At 42.3% G+C, this 20,943-nt stretch overlaps 1 protein-coding gene across 1 annotated transcript in view; it reads left to right on the top strand.

The window, feature by feature from the left end:
* Positions 1–1,059: 1,059 nt before the first annotated feature.
* tgm2l (transglutaminase 2, like) overlaps positions 1,060–20,943 on the top strand; it is a 37,119-nt gene continuing 17,235 nt past the window's right edge. Inside the window, exons 1-8 of the mRNA XM_067997795.1 lie at positions 1,060–1,442; positions 1,680–1,859; positions 5,565–5,807; positions 14,607–14,725; positions 14,828–14,956; positions 17,550–17,727; positions 18,851–18,992; positions 19,896–19,999. Of these exons, the coding sequence (XP_067853896.1) occupies positions 1,430–1,442; positions 1,680–1,859; positions 5,565–5,807; positions 14,607–14,725; positions 14,828–14,956; positions 17,550–17,727; positions 18,851–18,992; positions 19,896–19,999 (1,108 nt within the window). The 5' untranslated portion in view covers positions 1,060–1,429. The remainder of the gene's footprint in view (positions 1,443–1,679; positions 1,860–5,564; positions 5,808–14,606; positions 14,726–14,827; positions 14,957–17,549; positions 17,728–18,850; positions 18,993–19,895; positions 20,000–20,943) is intronic.

Below are 20,943 nucleotides of genomic sequence, written 5' to 3' on the forward strand. Positions count from 1 at the left end.
AAATGTTACCCATTCAGTTATTTTGGAAAGTTGAGATGAAATCTGTGAAGGGGTTTTAATAAAGTCAAACATTCAGTGAGGCTAAGGTGAGGTTGAGGGTGTTTTATTTGATACTCTTTTTAAAAAAGAGTGAACTACATTTTAAGGGAGCAGTGGTATTTAAGACAGCGTTACTGGCTGGCTGGAGCATTTCTTACCCTGGGTTTCTAGTGTTAATTTGCCAGAACACAAAACGTTTGAGACCCATAGGGATAATTCTGCTGTCCCAGCAATGGACATCAATGGACCGAGCGGTCTGCAGCTACGCATTCTTTCCTGTGGTCTCACTCTTATTTCCCAAACAACGTACATTAAAGGTGCATTTGCACACAAACTTCAGCGTTACAACAAAGCAGTTTTGGCGTAAACGTCGATGATCTGACTCCCCGTTGCATTGGAAACTCGAGTGAAATTCCCCAACACTTGGGAGATTTAAAGCCAAACTCCAGATCTCTTGACCACGGTGTAAAGATAGTCTTCATTACCCAGAGCGAACCTGAGGCCGATTTACTCCCCGTTCATTGTGTGCGGTGTAAAAGTGGCCGAGGAAGACAGTGGGGGCGGCAAGTTTTACCACAATGGGGTGGGGGTTGCAGGGACAGTCACCAGCTCTGCCGATGCTCTAACAGTCGCAGCTCCCGGCAGAAGCCTGCGAGCAGCTTGCCGTTCCGGCTGCCCCGAAGGCTATGAACACACACAAAAAAGCTTGGAACCTGGAGCAAGCACTGTTGAATTAAGATGCTTCAGAGCGTATTACTAGAATCAGACAGTTGGCTTGTAAGGGTCCCAAACGTAAGATTCCCATGCACTTCACATATTCTTTTGTCTCTGTTTACATCCAACACAAATGGATACTTGATTTTAAAATATTATTTGATTTATTAGGTGTTTTGTCAGGATAAGTGGTTCCTCTGTTACTCCATAGGGCAATGTCCCCTTACAGATAGAGGTGAGTGCTACTGCTGCCGTCAGCTCAGCAAGTCTCCTCCTACCATGCCAGGAGAATATCCAGCCCATCAACACTTCTTTTTTTGTGACTTTTCTTTCTCAATGGTGGTTTCTCTTTCTCAATGCTATGTTATTCCAAACTCATTGGCTTCCAGTGCTGATTTTTGAATTGAGTTCCGAGGAAGTGAAATTGCATAAGCTATTTTTTTCCCCTCGGAGAATTCCTGTATTAGTCAATGAGGTAACGATTACAAGAGGTCCCTTTGTACACACGTGGAACTGATGTGCATATATTTTGGAGACGTTGTCACAGGGGGTCGTATATATATGGATGGACATGAAACTGCACAGTCTCTTCCCCACGCTACCCTACAGTGGAGAGCAGTAGGCTGTCCCACAGAATGCAGAGCTTCATTTCTGCACAGTGAAGGGGAACTTAAATATGGCAACAAACGGTAAGACTTAAAATATGACTCAGTAACAAACTACAGAATACAGTTTAAAATCAATTTTGCCAAGTAAATGGGTTATTTATAAGGAAAACGATTTGCGGGTGAATAGATTTATTAAAGATTGGCGATAATTAGTTTTAAAGGAAACTCTTAAATGGTGTTTTATTTACTTTGCAACCACTTTTACAAATGGATTGATATGAATGGAACGGTTGAATGTTGAATATTTTCCGATGGCAGACCTGTACTTGGGAGCGGTGGACTTGCGGTGTGAGGCCAACAATACTGAGCATCACACCATCGAAATTGACACGGACAGGCTCCTGGTCCGGAGAGGGCAAGAGTTCCGCCTGAATGCGGAATTTAAACACCGAGCATTCCTGGAGGGCAAAGACCAGCTCGCAGTCCTTCTGGACACAGGTTTGTAATGGGATTGCAATTCGGAATCAACTCGTTCGGGCTCTTGCACTGTTTAAAACTCAGTGTTAACAGCACACGTTTCCCTTGACTTGGCGCTGCATGCTTGTCAGTTTTCATGTCAGTTTCCATGTTTTAGAAAAGTGTTAGTTTGTTTAATCTGTGGTTCCTCGTCTTTGCAACCTTCTCTGCCGCGCTGTTGTGGTTTGGTTTAAAGATAGACAGACCCAGCAATTCATGCAAACGGTGAGAATTGGAGGATGGATATATTTAACATCTGGATCATGAAATTATGTCAGAGCATTGTTAAAATGAGCTAGGAACTAAATTTAAAAAAAACAGGAGCTCAAAAAACCTACTGATCGGCATAGGGATAGATAGATCAGGAAAGTGAATGCATGGCTGAAAGACTGGTGTGGGAAGGAGGGGTTCATTTCATGGGACACTGGGGCATGAAGGAGCTGTACCATTGGGACGAACTCCACCCGAACCGGAATGGGGCCAGTGTCCTGGCCGATAGGACTTTAAACTAGTAAGGGGGGAGGGGGAGGGATCTGCTGAGGATAACATAAGTCTGAAGATAGAAGAAATAGGAAATGAGAGTAAAGGTCAGACCAAGGTAAGGAATAAGGGCAAAATAAACGGTCAGGCAACAAATACAGTCATAGAACATAAGTACAAAATGACTAAAAATAAAGTAAGGGGAACAATTATTAAAAACAAATTAAATTGCCTATACAGCAAGGTACACGGCATCCGAAACAAACCGGGGGAATTGGAGGTGATAATTTGTAGCGAGGAGCCAGATGTGGTTGGGATAACTGAGACACGGCTACATAAGGAACATGACTGGCAGTTAAATATTGCAGGATATAACTTATTTAGAAAAGATAGGGAAGGAGAAATGGGAGGGGTAGCTGTACTAATTAGGGACAACATGATAGCAGTAGAAAAAAAGGGACATAAGTAACATTAAGATAGAAATAGAATCTATATGGATTGAGAAAAAGGATGAGAAGGGATGGATCACATTAATAGATAGATTCTACAGACCACTTAGTTGTGGAAGAGAAGTGGAGGATGAAATATGTAGACAAATCTACGAAATGAGTAAAAAAATCCAATAATAATCATGGGAGATTTCAACTACCCCCAAATATGCTGGCAAAAAGGGGTAGGGAAAGGGGAAAAGGGAATGGAGTTTTTAAAGTGTACAGGGCTCCTTTATTCCCCAGTATGTGAGAAGCCCAACAAGAGAGGAATCTCTGCTGGATCTAGCAATGGGAAATGAACCAGAGCAGATAAGAGAATTGAACGTACGAGAACATCTAGGCAATAGCGATCATAACATAATAAGGTTTAAAATAATGATTTGAGAAAGACATATAAGACAAAGACCAAAGTAATAGATTGGGGAAAAAAAGCTAATTTTGAGGGGATGAGAGTGGAATTAGGGAAGGTAAACTGGAAAAAAACTTTGATAAAGAGATAGAACAGCAGTGGGAAATATTTAAAATGGTGATCAATAGAGTTCAGGAGAAACATATTCCCCTTAAAAAGCAAAAACAAACTAGCCAACAATGAAACACCATGGATGAATAAAGAGATAAAGATAAAATTGAAACTAAAGAAAAGAGCATTATCTAAGTACATAGACATAAAGAAGAGGATGACAAAAGGGAATAAAACAAGATTAGGAAAGAAGTCAAAAAAAATTAGGAAAGCAAAGAGGAACTATGAAATTAAAATTCCAAGGAATATAAAAAGGAATAATATTCTACAGAGACGTAAATTACGAAAGAAAAATCAGGAAAGGCCACTAAGGGATGCACAAAATAAACTCACAGGTAATGACAGCGAAATAGCAGAAATATTGAATAGCTATTTTGCCTCAGTATTTACCAGGGAGACTAACCAGGTGGGCATGACATTAGAAGAAGAGATCAAAGAAGATATAAAAACATTTAGGATGGAAATGATAATTGATAAACTAATCAAACTTATAGAGGATAAAACCTCTGGTCCGGATGGATTGCATCCACGAATATTAAAAGAAGCTAGGGAGGAGATAGCTGAGGCACTATTACATATATATAAAAATTCATTAGAAAAGGGAATAGTTCCTGTATTCAAAAAGGGAGCTAGAACCAATCCAGGGAACTATAGACCAAATAGCTTAATGTCGGTGGTAGGAAAGATAATGGAATCTTTATTCAAAGATGTAATAGGAAAACACCTCGAAAACGAAAATCTAATGAAGACTAGTCAACAGGGATTTCAGAAGGGAAGGTCATGCCTGACCAACCTTATTGAATTCTTTGAAAAAGTAACAGAACGTGTAGACAAGGGTAATGTAGTAGATGTAATATATTTGGATTTTCAAAAGGCCTTCGATAAGGTACCGCATTGTAGACACATGACTAAGATGGAGTCAGGGGACATGTAGTAGAATGGTTAGCAAGTTGGCTACAAAACAGGAAACAGGGAGTAAGGGTTAAGGATAGCTACTCAGACTGGCAAAAGGTGGGAAGTGGTATTGCACAGGGATCGGTGCTGGGATCACTGTTGTTCACAATTTACATAACGATTTGGATTTGGGAATCGGAAGTACAATTTCAAAATTTGCGGATGACACCAAATTGGGGGTGTAGTTAATACAAAGGAAGAATGCGTTAAAATGCAAGAGGACATTAATATACTTGCAGAATGGCCATGTAATTGGCAAATGAATTCCAATATAGATAAGTGTGACATGGTGCATTTTGGTAGGAAGAATAAGGAGGCCACTTACTGCTTGAATAGTAAGAGTCTGAATAGGATAGAGGAGCAAAGGGATCTAGGGGTACAGATACACAAATCACTAAAAGTAATGATGCAAGTTAATAAGGCCATTAAAAAAAGCCAAATCAAGCACTGGGGTTCATTTTTAGAGGGATAAAATTGAAAAGCAGAGAAGTTATGTTGAACATATATAGAACCTTGGTTAGTTCACACTTGGAGTACTGTGCACAGCTCTGGTCTCTGAATTATAAAAAGGGTACAAAGGCATTGGAGAGGGTGCAAAAAAGATTCACAAGAATGATACTAGAACTGAGAGGATATCCTTATCAGGAAAGGCTGAACAGGCTGGGCCTCTTTTCTGTCGAAAAAAGAAGGCAGAGGGGTGACCTAATAGAGCTCTTTAAGATAATGAAAGGGAATGAAAGGGTTTGATAGGGTAGACGTAGAGAAAATGTTTCCACTCGTGGGGGAGTCCAAAACTAGAGGTCATAAATATAAAATAGTCACTAATAAATCCAATAGGGAATTCAGGAGAAACTTTTTTTACCCAGAATGTGGAACACGCTACCACAAGGAGTAGTTGAGGCAGATAGCATACATTTAAGGGGAAGCTAGGTAAACAATGAGGGAGAAAGGAATAATAGGGTTAGGTGAAGTGGGGAGGGAGGAGGCTTGTGTGGAGCATAAACGACGGCATAGACCAGTTGGGTCGAATGGCCTGTTCCTGAGCTGTACTTTCAATGTAACTCGATGTATGTAAATTGAGTCATTGAATGAATCCAATTTAATTTCGAATCAAACTTTGAAATTGTATATGTGGCTAACTTCCAATATAATGTTTTCACCCCCAGGAGTTGATTCTATCTCCCAAGTTAGGCCATTATGTTGCATGTGTACTTGCATAAATATATGTGATCACCTGTACAGGACCCGCACCATCAGAAGCAGATGGGACTCGAATTAAATTGCTCAGCTCCAGGGTGAAGTGGGATAAATGGACATTCAGCCTGCAGTCCACTCCTGGCCATATCCACTTGGCCATGCACAGTCCACCCAGTGCCTGTACCGGCCACTATAAAATCTATCTGATACTCTACCCGAGTGGAGGGGAACCCGTTCAACAGATCCCTGCAGGAGACTTTTACCTTCTCTTCAATCCCTGGTGTAAAGGTAATAACCGCTTAGCCTTTACATAAAGTATATGTGTGAACATGTTTTAAATGGGTACTTTTTAAAAGCAATTAATAAATAAGACAAGATAAATTTCTTCAAGGAATACTCCTATGTTAAATGTACAATAGTCATTTTTAAGTGTATATCAGTGGTTTTCATTTTTTTCCATGTAGTGTGGGACCCCTCCAAATATATTGACACATTCTGGGAGGACCCCCTGCAAATATTAACACCTTCTCAGGGACCCCTTTAAATACCCACCCACTCCCAAGAACCTTGGGCCTAATGTTGGAAAGAGGGTGTCAATTACCCAAAGAAAAACAGTGTCAGTAATACAGAAAAATATAGAATACAGAATTCTCCAAACACTGTGCTTACAGCAAAGAATATTGCTGTCTCGTATGGACAGAAACCTGATGATCTTACAAACACTCTGAACCACCCACCCCGTGAACCCCGAGGATCCACCAACCCCTCTTTGAAAATCTATGACCTTGAGCTGTGCCATTCTAACTCTAATCTGTTAGTTTGTTAGTGTCCAGTCAGAGTAAATATCAAAATGTAAATGTTACTTTTACTGACTGAAAGTTAACATACAATAATTGCATGGTGTTGTTCACTGTCCTATCATTGCACTATAGTAAGCTGATCTTCATAACTGAATAACCCTGTCACACTTCCTTACTTCTTAAAGGTCCAATATGTAGTGAGTGATTAAAATGTCGAGCACATGTGGAGAGCAAATTCATAATAAGCTCTGCAAAATAGGGCTTCCATATTTTTGCCTAAGCTCCTCTTCAAATAAACAAGGATCTAATTGGAAAACTTTACGAAAGGAAAATTAACTGGTGGGGATGATACGGAATTTTTGGTGGCATTTTGTAATGGGAGGAGTCCACAGTGAAATTCCTGCCAGGCATATGGAATGCTCTGTGAATGTATGGCACTTGTGAGATGTGAATCCAGTGAAACAGAACATCACTGAATTTTGTTTAGTTAAACACCCTTTTCCTGTAGGATGATATTGAAGAAAGAAAGAATATGCATTTATTTAGCACTTTTCACATCCTCAGGATGTCCCAAAGCGTTTCACAGTCAATAATTACTTTCCAAGTATAGTCACTGTCATTTTATAGGTAATCAAGGCATCCAATTTGTGCACAGCAAAGTCCCACAAGCAGCAATGACCAGTTAGCCTGTTTGGTGATGTTGGTAGACAGGGCCTCTGTTTAACATCTTATCTGAAAGGCAGCACCTCCGACAATGAACTGTCAGTCTAGATGATGTGCTCAAGTCCTGAATAGGGCTTGAACCAACAACTTCTGACTCAGAGGTGAAAGTGCTACCACTGAGCCAAGCTGACAATATACAGCTGAGGTTCAGTGGCACAATCAGAAAAACTCCTATGAACCCCCACAACAAAACCTAGGAGCAGTAATAGAAGGCGCGGACTGCAAACGAGAGAGTTCACCAATAAGAAATAAAGGAAAGACTTGGCTATCTATATAATTAAAAGTCTTTGCCTTGCCTGTGTTTATGGAGTGACTCAAGTGTCACATATCCATACGGCAAAGAATCATGATTAACTCAAATAACCACTTATCTGTTAAGTTATCAATCAATTATTTATCTGTGACTAAAAATGAACAAATCAAAAGTAGTAAAAAGTACCAACCAGGAATGAATAACCGGTAAAATCAAGCATTAAATTCCTGAATTTTTTTCAAAACTGCTATTCATAAACCAGCATGTACCACATAACTGTCCAATCAAATCCTCCAAACAATTTTTCCCCAATTTCTTTTGGCCATGTTGTTTCTTGATCCAGCAACTACAGAAACCTGAAAAATACAATTCATAAGGTTAGAAACATATAAAAGCTGAAATAGCTCACTGGAAAAATTATTTCACTGTACCCATCACCTATTAGAAATCCATCCAATAAGTTTTGTGCTGTAGGCCTACTTTCTGGGGCTTCAGTTCTGTTATTTCTGATATCACCACAGCTTCTATACTTTGCCTGGTCCATTCATCATGATATTTCCTGCACTGTGCCCTCAGTGCCTCTCTGGGTCTTCTGCACAATCATGACTTAAATCTGACTCCTGGTATTGCCTCTTCATGTGCAATGCCAGGAGGGATCTGCTCATCTTTTATTATTATTAATAAAATCCTTTTATCTGTGTGCGCTCTGTCAACTTTATCCGTGACGTTCTACATCCACTTTTATAATGGAAACTGTTTGTGATATTTCATCACACTGTAATTACACTCCCCTCTGTGTAGACACTGCAGTGCCACCATTGGTGGTATGGCGTAATTACAGCATGACAAGTTTACACAGGTAGTTTCTATTATAAATGTGGACATCGCCCGAATCCCCCACCATCAACATCCTGGGGGTCACCATTGGCCAGAAACTTAACTGGACCAGCCATATAAATACTGTGGCTACAAGAGTAGGTCAGAGGCTGGATATTCTGCGGCGAGTGATTCACCTCCTGACTCCCCAAAGCCTTTCCACCATCTACAAGGCTCAAGTCAGGAGTGTGATGGAATACTCTCCACTTGCCTGGATGAGTGCAGCTCCAACAACACTCAAGAAGCTCGACACCATCCAGGACAAAGCAGCCCGCTTGATTGGCACCCCATCCACCACCCTAAACATTCACTCCCTTCACCACCGGCGCACTGTGGCTGCAGTGTGCACCATCCACAGGATGCACTGCAGCGACTCGCCAAGGCTTCTTCGACAGCACCTCCCAAACCCGTGACCTCTACCACCTAGAAGGACAAGAGCAGCAGGTACTTGGGAACAACACCACCTGCACGTTTCCCTCCAAGTCACACATCATCCTGACTTGGAAATATGTTGCCGTTCCTTCATCGTCACTGGGTCAAAATCCTGGAACTCCCTTCCTAACAGCACTGTGGGAGAACCTTCACCACACGGACTGCAGCGGCTCAAGAAGGCGGCTCACCATCACCTTCTCAAGGGCAATTAGGGATGGGCAATAAATGTCGGCCTCGCCAGCGACGCCCACATCCCATGAATGAATAATAAAAAAAATAGGAAATTACAAGGATAATACGAAAATGACAATGTAGAACTTTAAAATGGGGACTGAATTATATCTGCACATCCTGGTCCAATTATCCCCAATAACAATTAAATAAGACTTGAGTTTGTCAGAAGGTGTAGCACATACTTGATATTCAGATAATGTTCTGGTGTCTTGTCACAGAAACAGCATTCTTGTCCCCCCAAAGAACACTAGTTTGATTGTATTACTTCCTGGGGCATTGGGATTGGTTCTGGGGGAGGTGGGCCCTGTACAAGCCGGACGGGTTGCACCTCAACAACACAGGGACTCATATCCTCGCCGGGAGGTTTGCAAGTGCTGTTGGGGAGGATTTAAGCTAGCTCGGCAGGGGGATGGGAATCTGAGCATAGATTCAGGAGGGAGAGAAACAGATCTGGAAATAGAAGGAAGAAAATTAGTAAGCAAGTTTGGAAGACAAAGGTTAGAAAATAGTCAACAAAGGAGTTTGGCAGTGTTAATGGTATATATCTCAATGCAAGGAGTATAGTGAATTAGGCTGATGAGCTAGGGGCACGTGGAAGTATGATATCTTAGCTATTACTGAAACATGGCTTAAACAGGGGCAGGAATGGCAGCTCAACGTTCCTGGTTACAAGGTTTTCAGAAGAGACGGAGAGGGGGATAAAAAAGGAGGGGATTGGCAATATTGGTTAAAGAAACAATTACGGCTATGAGGAGGGATGATATGTTAGAAGGATCATCAAATGAGACCATATGGGTTGAGCTAAAGAACAAAAAAGGGGCAATCACACTGCTGGGAGTGTACTATAGACCCCCAAACAGTCAGAGGGAGATAGAAGAGCAAATATGTAGGCAAATTTCTGAGAAGTGCAAAAACAATAGGGCAGTAATAGTAGGGGATTTCAACTACCCTAATATTAACTGGGATACAATCAGTGCAAAAGGTATAGAGGGCACAGAATTCTTAAATTGCATTCAGGAGAACTTTTTTAGCCAGTATGTAGCAAGCCCAACAAGGTGGGGGGCGGCAGTTCTGTGTTTAGTTTTAGGGAATGAAGCTGGGCAGGTGGAAGGAGTATCAGTGAGAAAACATTTTGCTGGTAGTGATCATAATTCAGTTCGATTTAGCATAATTATGGAAAAGGACAAAGGTAGAACAGGAGTAAAAGTTTTAAATTGGGGAAAGGCCAATTTTATTAAGCTGAGAAGAGATTTAGCAAAATTGGACTGGAAACAGCAACTTGAAGGTAAATCAGTGTCAGAGCAGTGGGAGGCATTCAAGGGGGAGATTCAGGGGGTTCAGAATAAACATGTTCCCATAAAGAAAAAGGGTGGGACTGCCAAATCTAGAGCCCCCTGGATGTCAAGGAGCATACAGGGTAAGATAAGGCAAAAAAGGGAAGCTTATGTCAGACACCGAGAGCTCAATACTGCAGAAAGCCTAGAGGAGTATAGAAAGTGCAGGGGTGAAATTAAAAAGGAAATTAGGAAAGCAAAGAGAGAGCATGAAAAAATACTGGCAAGTAAAATTAAGGAAAACCCAAAAATGTTTTATAAATACATAAAGAGCAAGAGGATAACTAAGGAAAGAGTGGGGCCTATTAGAGACCAAAAAGGTAACCTATGTGTGGAGGCGGAAGATGTGGGTATGGTTCCTAATGAATACTTTACGTCTGTTTTCGCAAAGGAGGGTGACGATGCAGAGATTGTAGTTAAGGAGGAGGAGTGTGAAATATTGGATGGGATAAGCATAATGAGTGAGGCAGTATTAAGGGGTTTAGCATCTTTGAAAGTAGATAAATCACCAGCCCTGGATTAAATGTATCCCAGGCTGTTAACAGAAGCAAGGGAGGAAATAGTGGAGGCTCTGACCATCCTCTCTGGCTACAGGCGTGGTGCCAGATGATTGGAGGACTGCTAATGTTGTACTGTTTGTTTAAAAAGGGAGAAAAGGATAGACAGAGTAATTACAGGCCAGTCAGTCTAATTTCGGTGGTGTGCAAATTAGTGGAATCAATTCTGAGGGCAGGATAAACTGTCATTTAGAAAGGCAAGGATTAATCAAGGACAGTCAACATGGATTTGTTAAGGGAAGATCGTGTCAGACTAACTTGATTGAATTTTTTGAGGAGGCAACAAGGAGGGTCAATGAGGGTAGTGCATTTGATGTAGTCTACATAGATTTTAGCAAGGCTTTTGACAAGATCCCACATGGCAGACTGGTCAAAAAGGTAAAAGCCCATGGGATCCAAGGGAAAGTGGCAAATTGGATCCAAAATTGGCTCAGTGGCAGGAAGCAAAGGGTGTTTTTGTGACTGGAAGGATGTTTCCAGTGGGCTTCCGCAGGGTTCAGCACTAAGTCCCTTGTTTTTTGTGTATATATTAATGATTTAGACTTAAATGTAGGGGGCATGATTAAGAAGTTTGCAGATGCTACAAAAATTGGATGTATGGTTGATGTGAGGAAGAAAGCTGTAGACTGCAGGAAGATATCAATGAACTGGTCAGGTTGGCAGAAAAGTGGCAAATGGAATTCAATCCAGAAAAGTGTGAGGTAATGCATTTGGGGAGGGCTAACAAGGCAAGGGAATACACAATAAATGGTAGGATACTGAGAGGTGTAGAGGAAGAGAGAGACCTTGCAGTGCATATCCACAGATCCCTGAAGGTAGCAGGACAGGTAGATAAGGTGGTTAAGAAGGCATACGGGATACTTTCCTTTATTAGCCGAGGCATAAAATATAAGAGCAGGGAGGTTATGCTAGAACTGTATAAAACACTAGTTAGGCCACAGCTTGAGTACTGCATACAGTTCTGGTCACCACATTACAGGAAAGATGTGATTGCATAAGAGAGGGTACAGAGGAGATTTACAAGGATGTTGCCAGGATTGGAGAATTTTAGCTATGAGGAAAGATTGGATAGGCTGGGATTGTTTTCATTGGAACAGAGGAGGCTGAGGGGTGATTTAATTGAGGTGTATAAAACTATGAGGGGCCTGGATAGAGTGGACAGGAAGGACCTATTTCCCTTAGCAGCAATGTCAATAACCAGGGAGCAAGGATTTAAAGTAATTGGTAGAAGGATTAGAGGGGAGCTGAGGAAAATTCTTTTTCACCCAGAGGGTGGTCAGGGTCTGGAACTCACTGCCTGAAAGGGTGGTAGAGGCAGAAACCCTCATCACATTTAAAAAGTGCTTGGATGTGCACTTGAAGTGCCGTAACCTACAAGGCTACGAACCAAGTGCTGGAAAGTGGGATTAGGCTGGGGAGCTCTTTATCGATCAGAACTGAGACGATGGGCTGAATGGCCTCCTTCTGTGCCGTAAATTTTTCTATGTTTCTAACACTCTCTGGTCAATGGATACCTTTTAATGAAGAGTAAGTGATACGAACTGTGACAGACAGGAAAAGACCTGCTGGTCTCAGACAACTGCGATGCCTTGTGCATCACAATATATGCACTCCCCATCCCACCCAAAAGCCATGTAACCTCCTGGGAGAGGCAAAAAAATAGATAAAAACCCAGGCCAATTCGGGAAAAAAAAACCTGGAAAATTCCTCTTCAACCCCCTTACGCAATTGAAATTAGTCCAGGAGACCACTCCGGCATAGACTCATGTCATACAGTACCTACTTTTTGCACCCAGTCAGAAACAGGTCCAGCTCTCACTTGAAGGAATTCAGCGAATCAGTTTTCACCGCATGTTCCATAGGTCCACTATTCTCTGGGAAAAGAACACCTCCTAAAGGAAAACATTTCCAGGGCTACGGGGAAAGGGCGGGGGAGTGAGAATAGCTGGATTGCATTGCATAGAGCCGGTGCGGACTTGATGGGCCAAATGGCCTCCTTCCGTGCTGTAACCTTTCTATGATTCTATCTAAAACCTCAATCAAATCACACCCAAGTCAACGCTTCTCTAAAGTGTCGAGTCCCAGCTCTGAGCCTATCCTGATAACTAAGTTGCTTGAAACTATAAGAAAGCTAGTTACATACTAAGCAGGAGTGGCCTCTATTGCTGTGAGAAATTAAATTTCACAGGCCCATTTAGCTTCATGATAACTGCATAAGAAAGAGTTGGTGATTTTTGTTCTTCATTGATGAAATTACGAAGAGAAGAGGTGTGCTCACACTACGCAATTCAGTTATTTAGCATCTGTGTGCATATCTTCAGAAAATGTAAGTGCAGTGTTCACTGTGTGCTGTTAAATGGCTCTGTAAAACACATCTAGGCCATTAGACAGAGCTTTACTGTCTGCTGGAATATACAAGATTCTAAAATCAATCATGCACAGCACACTCTTTCACATATAGCAGGTCTCCATTAAAAAAAAGTTGCTTTAAACATTTCACATAAAAAAAAACAGGCTGGTCATGCCAAGAACATGACCCAGTTTTCGTTTTACTACCTCTATATATAGAGAATATGTTGCAACAAGGAACAGTGGAATACTCAAACTATCTAGGTACGCGAAATACCTCATAGTCCTCAAGTGACTTAAGGACCTTCGTTTCCAAGTGTTGGTAATTTTTACTCTCATTTTGATGCCAGACACCCAATGAATCTTGGCATTAAAGCTAGCTTTGATGGTGCTAATGCCACGTTGCATTTTCTGATCATATACTTAACTCGGTGGTAAATGCTTGCCATCAGTGGACTAAAAATGCCAACTTAGCAAATCATTAGGGCACAAATCCTATTAATTTAGGCAACTCTGTCCTTTTGGGAAATGGCAAAGCCTTTACATCACCAGTGCTATAAGGTGGCAGATTTACTTCCTGAATGGGGGAAGGAGTCCAATAACTTTGTTTCATCTTCCAAATATGTGTCATATATAAACATGCAAACACTAAGTTTAGTTGTTCATATTTCCGTATGTTCGATACAGTGAGAAACGACTAACCTGAGGAGGAATCGTTCAATACAAACAGCAGTCAGTATTTATTGGGGCTCAAAACTGGAAAACGTTCAACTTTTTGTACAAGCTAGCACATTCTATGTGACTGCAACAAATGCAAGTTGCACTACATAACCCCTCTACCATAGCAAAACGTCCCAAGATATTTGATAAAGCAGAGGATGAACCTGAGCTGGAGTAGGAGAATAATTACGAGAAATGGGTAAAAGCACAGTGGAAGAGGCAGGTTTTAAGGAGGCTTTTCATGGTGAGGAGACATTTAGCAAGGCAGAGGGGTTTAGGGAGGGAGTTTGAATTTATGGAGTGAGATGGCTGAAGGCCAATGGTGGAGGGGAGGGAGGGAGGGAGGGAATAGACAATAGATCAGAGTTGGAAGACTAGAATGAGCCAGGTAGAGTTTGCAGGGGCTGGGTCAAGTGAGACCAAGGAGACATTTGAAAACATGGATGAGGATTTTGAAATAAATGCACTGAGTAACAAGCAGCAAGTGACAGGCACACTTTTCAGCCAGGACCACTAGGTAGAAATCAGGAATGGGAACCCTGCTGATTATGTTTCCTCCATCCAGCCCAGGGTTGCTCCGTCCAATTGTAGCACCTCCTACGGTAACCCTGAGATGAGCTAACTCAGTACAGACCAGAGATTGAGCCTGGTTGAACACCAGGCGGTGCATTAACCCAGTGAGCCACTGGGGCGCTGGTCCGTGAGCAAATTTCTAACACGTGATTGTGCACAATAAAGTGCAAATGAAACAAAGTACTTAAAAGGATGAATGTTACATTGTTTGGAAATTAAGTTGCCTATCTCCTCAGAGGATGCTGTGTACCTGCCTGATGAGGACCTGCTGCAGGAGTACATTCTGAATGAGAATGGACTGCTCTATTGCGGCTCAAATGCCAACATCAACCCACTACCATGGAATTTTGGACAAGTAATATAACCTTTAAGCTTTATACAATCTATCCACCATTGTTTTTCTATTTTTAGCACCGTTGCTCTGAGATTTGGTGCCATTTTGTGTTCTGTTTTACAGTTTGAAAAAGATGTCGTCGATATTTGCTTTCAAATTTTGGACAACAGTCTACCTGCTCTGAAAAATCCATTGGCTGATGCTCAGAGGAGAAATGATCCTGTACATATCAGCAGAACAGTGACTGCTATGGTGAGCTCGGAAATGTCTGATATTTTTAAATGTAAATGTTTGTTTTGTCTTAAGGGTCATTGTCACCTGGTAAAATGTCTTGCAAGCCAACAAGTCTGTTGTTCTGACCTCTGTGTTGAGAACACAGCATTACCTCATTCAATCCAACACACCAGGTTTAGTCTCGATATAATTTGACTGCAAAAACAATTGTATCTGACATTTGTAAAATATAACTTAAAATTGGTTAGGGTGCTGGATACATGTGGCCTAACAGTTCCCCCCTCCCCTCATTTTTGGTTTATTTTCCTCTTCCCTACTCCCCCCCCACCCCAATACTACAATCCATTCCCCGGAAGTTGAACTACTCAAAGCCAATGCCAATCTGTAATTGTCTGCACAAGGTGACCAGCCTGTCAAATCTATATATTTTTCCCATTATCCCTATTGTGAAGTGTCTGTTCAACATGTCACCACCTCCCAATGGCATGGCTGAGAGATGAACCTCTCTGTCTTGTGAAATTGCTAGTGTAAACCTCATTGGTCTTTGATGTGGAGATGCCGGTGATGGACTGGGGTTGACAATTGTAAACAATTTTACAACACCAAGTTATAGTCCAACAAATTTATTTTAAATTCACAAGCTTTCGGAGGCTTCCTCCTTCCTCAGGCGGTGTGGAAATGAAATTTTCGAATCCTTCGCATTTGAAAATCACAGAACAATGCCTGGTGATTACTGCCCGTTGCCAAGGCAATCACAGTGAGCAGACAGAGAGGTGTCACCTAAAAGGCCACCGAATATACAAACCCCCAAAAAATAAAAAAGAGAGAGAGAGAAGGAAGACAGTCAATGACCCGTTATATTAAAAACAGATAACATTTGTTCGCTGGTGGGGTAACGTGTAGTGTGACATGAACCCAAGATCCCGGTTGAGGCCGTCCTCATGGGTGCGGAACTTGGCTATCAATTTCTGCTCGACGATTTTGCGTTGTCGTGTGTCTCGAAGGCCGCCTTGGAGTACGCTTACCCGAAGGTCGGTGGCTGAATGTCCCTGACTGCTGAAGTGTTCCCCGACTGGGGGGGAACCCTCCTGTCTGGCGATTGTTGCGTGGTGTCCGTTCATCCGTTGTCGCAGTGTCTGCATGGTCTCACCAATGTACCATGCTCTGGGGCATCCTTTCCTGCAACGTATGAGGTAGACAACGTTGGCCGAGTCACAGGAGTATGAACCGTGCACCTGGTGGGTGGTGTCCTCTCGTGTGATGGTGGTATCTGTGTCGATGATCTGGCATGTCTTGCAGAGGTTACCGTGGCAGGGTTGTGTGGTGTCGTGGACGCTGTTCTCCTGAAAGCTGGGTAATTTGCTGCGAACGATGGTTTGTTTGAGGTTGGGTGGCTGTTTAAAGGCGAGTAGTGGAGGTGTGGGGATGGCCATAGCGAGGTGTTCGTCATCATTGATGACATGTTGAAGGCTGCAGAGAACATGGCGTAGTTTCTCCGCTCCGGGGAAGTACTGGACGACGAAGGGTACTCTGTTGGTTGCGTCCCGTGTTAGTCTTCTGAGGAGGTCTACGCGATTTTTTGCTGTGGCCCGTCGGAACTGTCGATCGATGAGTCGAGCATCATATCCCGTTCTTACTAGGGCATCTTTCAGCGTCTGTAGGTGTCCATCGCGTTCCTCCTCGTCTGAGCAGACCCTGTGTATTCGTAGGGCCTGTCCATAGGGGATGGCCTCTTTGACGTGGTTAGAGTGGAAGCTGGAAAAGTGGAGCATCGTGAGGTTGTCCGTGGGCTTGCGGTAGAGTGAGGTGCTGAGGTGCCCGTCTTTGATGGAGATTCATGTGTCCAAGAAAGAAACTTTAGCACAGGACCATAGCGAAGAAATGTTTCTTGTTCTTAAAGTTGCTGAAAGCATAGATTTTGCTGTGTCCCTTTTGGTCGTTATCGCTGATGGTTTCCTCTGTGTGTTTGTTTTAACGTTGTTTGTAACACTAAAACTTACATACAGAGGAAACAATTCATTAAAAGTAATGCTTAGAGGAAAATTTGGCTCTTATTTGTGCAATCACGAGCCAGGTAGCCAGTCAACTATGTCCTAGACCAACTGCAAAATAAGGTAAGGATTGTTTGACTCTCAATGCTAGAATTTACAACCTTTTCCCAATCATTAAACACCATGTAAATTTGTTGAAAAGGAAGCCAAGACTTTAAGCATAAACAGTCCTTTTTAGCGATTCCCAAAAGGCCCAGTTGAAGTTTGGCATGTAGTGCACACTGTACACAATCCGAGACTGACTGGAGCCAAGAGAAGCCGACTTTAGATATTATCCAACACTGGCACAGTATAGAACAAGCCAGGCAAGTTCAGCTTCTCCTTTTGATGGATAAAAGTCACCTCTGATGAGAACTGCATTATTATTAATATTTTAAAAATATATAACGTAAAACATTTCTGGTTCCCTTTATCCAAACTACCTCGTTGTCAGAGTGATTTGAATATTAAATGTATTAACTAAATTCATTGAGACCTTTTCTTTAACAGAAGATTATGTGTATATTTCTATTTATTTATTAATGACGCTAAGATTAGATGTTTTATTTTTCCCTCCAAAGGTGAATGCAAATGATGATAAAGGTGTGGTTTTGGGAAGGTGGGATGGTAATTACTCCAATGGGATCGCCCCCACCAGATGGACTGGAAGTCTTCCAATTTTACGCCTGTGGAGCACTTCTGGGGCTGAAAAAGTACGATATGGGCAGTGCTGGGTCTTTGCTGCTGTAGCTTGCACTGGTAAGAACCTGCTGGCTTCCTCACACCTTTGTGAAATGCCTGGGACGTTTCTCTACGTTAAAGGTGCTCTATAAATGCAAGCTGTGTTTGTAGCTGTTAGAGGCACTTGTTCATTTAGACACAATTGGAGATTAAGTTTTGCATTATTTCTCCTCATCGAGGAACTTCACAAGTAAGAACTAATACTGCGCATGGAATGTGTTACGCAGACAGAAGCTCATAATAACTGTGCACCAAGATTCTTCTATTCTTCCCGTCAGTTGTTAATATCCAGCATTCAAATCAAATGAAGCACTGCATACATTTTTGGTAATATGACCACTTGCTCCTCGTTGCTCACCTCATTCATGTACACCACCGGGTGGAAATCCGCCTTGTGTGATATTGCAGGGGTCGCCTGTTTTACACTCCGCCCGATATTTGGTTCTACTGAAGTCAATAATTGAATATCATGGGGGCGTAAAACAGGCAGCTGATTCAATACTGCCCGAGACGGATTTCTGCCCCCGTAAGTGTGGCAAGTGATGTGTAATCGTTCAGACATCACAACCTTCAGCCTAGCCTAGGGTTTTTTACGTAGAATTGCTGTCCTCGCACTACACGCAGTGAGTGTAGAAATTCCCAGGATTGTTACGTGTGTCACGCTGCAACAAATCACTTGTCCTAATCCGTCCGACCCCGTTGCCATATGAATACTTGGCGCGTTAGTGCTAAATTCTTCTTGTTCGTTTTTTTAGTGCAGCTGTTAAAATAATCAGGTCAATGTCAAGAGTCCGATCCTGTCCTAGCCAGCATCCGCACACGGGCTTTCTCCAGAGAGAGGTCAAGGGATAGTGATCAGGAACAGGAACCCTGGCTTATTTCTCCCCTCCCTTAGCCCAAGGGTGCTGAGACCAATTCGTAGTATCTCTACAGACACTCCAGCCGAGATCAGCAAGCAATGCCCAGTCCAAGGAACAACATCGGACCTTCCTGGACTTTTTGGCTGAGTTGCTCACTGGCTGTGGCTTTACTGAATGAGTCATGGGGGAAGCCTGTGAACTCTTACAAACTTGATACTATCTTGAATTGTTGAATTAGAAATGGATCCATTCATCACCATATTTACATTTGTTTCTTTCAGTTCTGAGGTGCTTGGGGATCCCGAGTCGTTGTGTTACAAACTACTTCTCTGCTCATGACACTGACGGCAATCTCAAAGTGGATCACTATTATAATAGTGAAGACTACTCGCGCATGCCTTCAAAAAGGAAAGATATGGTGTGGTATGTGCTGGTAATTATTACTCCCAGTGCTTGTTTATGGACACTGTATATATCCATGGCTGTGACACAGTTCTGAAAGAGCATAAATTTGGTGCAAATTTCTACAGTGGTGTGTACTTTGGGTTTTTTGTTTCAGAAAAATACTCACTTTATCCCATTTCCCTTTTTCTTACTCTTCCTTGTTCTGTCACAATTTCTACGCACATCAGTCTGTGGTCTCCTCCAGGGCCTTTAAAGAGCATTTAGCGAGGACCCAATGGAGAAGACTAGTGCACTTACCCCCAGATGAAAATAATGAGTAAAATGCCCTCTGGCCTTAGTGTCAAATAGAGACATCCTCTGGGTTTTAGTGTTGGAGAGACTCCATCCTCCAGTTCCTGCCTTCTTATTGGAGCGACTTCCTCTGGCTTTGGCAGAGGAGAGACTTCAGCCACCCCTACCTTCGTATTTGGGAAACTCCCTTTTACCTTGGCATAGGAGAGACTTCCCCACCCCTTTACTGCCTTGGTGTTGGGGAGACTCCCACGGCTTTGGCACTGAAGAGACTCTTCACCCCTCACCTTTGTCTTAGAGAGACTCCCTCTTGCCTTGGCGTAGGAGAGACTCCCTCTGGAGATGTTGGAGAAAGATGTCTCTGTTGGGACAACCCACACTTGCCCTGTCTTTAAATACAAACACATTTTTAAAGAGCTACTGTAAGCAGACTGATCCAGGTCTCAAATCGGAAACACCAGAAGTCTCAATAAGGATTCAAATTCCTTATTATTTGATGTCCAATCAAGTTTTAATATTTTGACAGCTGATGACTGCAAGGACTCCTCCATCTTCATTGCTACGTGTCCGGTTAATCAAGTTGAGTAGTTTTATGGCAACTATTTCACATTAATACGCTGTTGCACACAGGAACTATCACAGCTGGCTGGAATCGTGGATGACCCGTCCTGACCTTCCCCCTGGTTATGATGGATGGCAAGTCTTGGATCCTACTCCACAAGAGAGGAGTGACGGTAACATTATAACTGAAATAAAATAATTTTTTAATATGTATGTATAGATAATTGTTTAAAAATATATAATTAATGGAGTCCAGGCTGACTCCATATCAATTAGCATCTGTGAGTGAGAAGGATCAGAAGATGGTCATGCTTCACCAGGGCAGACTCAGAGCCCTGATTTCTGCCTTTAGCTCTGAATCCAAGATTCAAGCAAAATCACTTTGACTCGTACAGTGCTACACCACTCTTCAACCAAGAACGGATTCATTCTGCGACCGCAGCCCATCACTCAAGACATTGTATTTTGATGAGCCTTAAAAGTTTTAAAGTATTGGTTATCTTTTTTCCCCCTAATTTTCTGCTCTCTGTCTCCTGAAGGCACTGACTTATGCTGGAGTGGGGTTCACAGTGACTAATGGCCTTCTTGTACCTTTCCCAAATAGTCATTTTACAGACATGAGCCTAGACATTGACTGTCATCAGGCTACACAAATCTGAGCTAAACCAATCCGATTCTCTTCAGACATCTGCACACGTGCACTTTCCCAGTAAAGTTCACTGGAGACCAATCAGGAGCTGAAACCCTGAATGATTTTATTCTCCACCTCTTTCCTAACCCAGGGGCACTGAAGAATATTGGTTATCTAACTGAAAATTAAAAGGCTGCTTTACCCATCAAAACAGCCTGAAACTGGTTAAAATATTCAGCTTGAAGTAATAATGGATTATGACACACAGCAATGCTGAAAGCAGACTCCGCTGTACAGGGCCAAGTCTATCCCATCTGTACTGGGAAGTGCCTCAGTGCGCCCACCAAAAATAAATGATGGAATCAAAGAAGTTTCAGCACAGAAGCTGCCATTTGGATCACCAGCCCTGTGTCCTTGCTAGCTGTGCATCAGAGCTAATTGCTGTGATCCCATTTCCTGCTCTTACCCCATGCACCTGCTAGTATT

Source organism: Heptranchias perlo, chromosome 16, assembly GCF_035084215.1.
Source record: "Heptranchias perlo isolate sHepPer1 chromosome 16, sHepPer1.hap1, whole genome shotgun sequence".
Lineage (NCBI taxonomy): Eukaryota > Metazoa > Chordata > Chondrichthyes > Hexanchiformes > Hexanchidae > Heptranchias > Heptranchias perlo.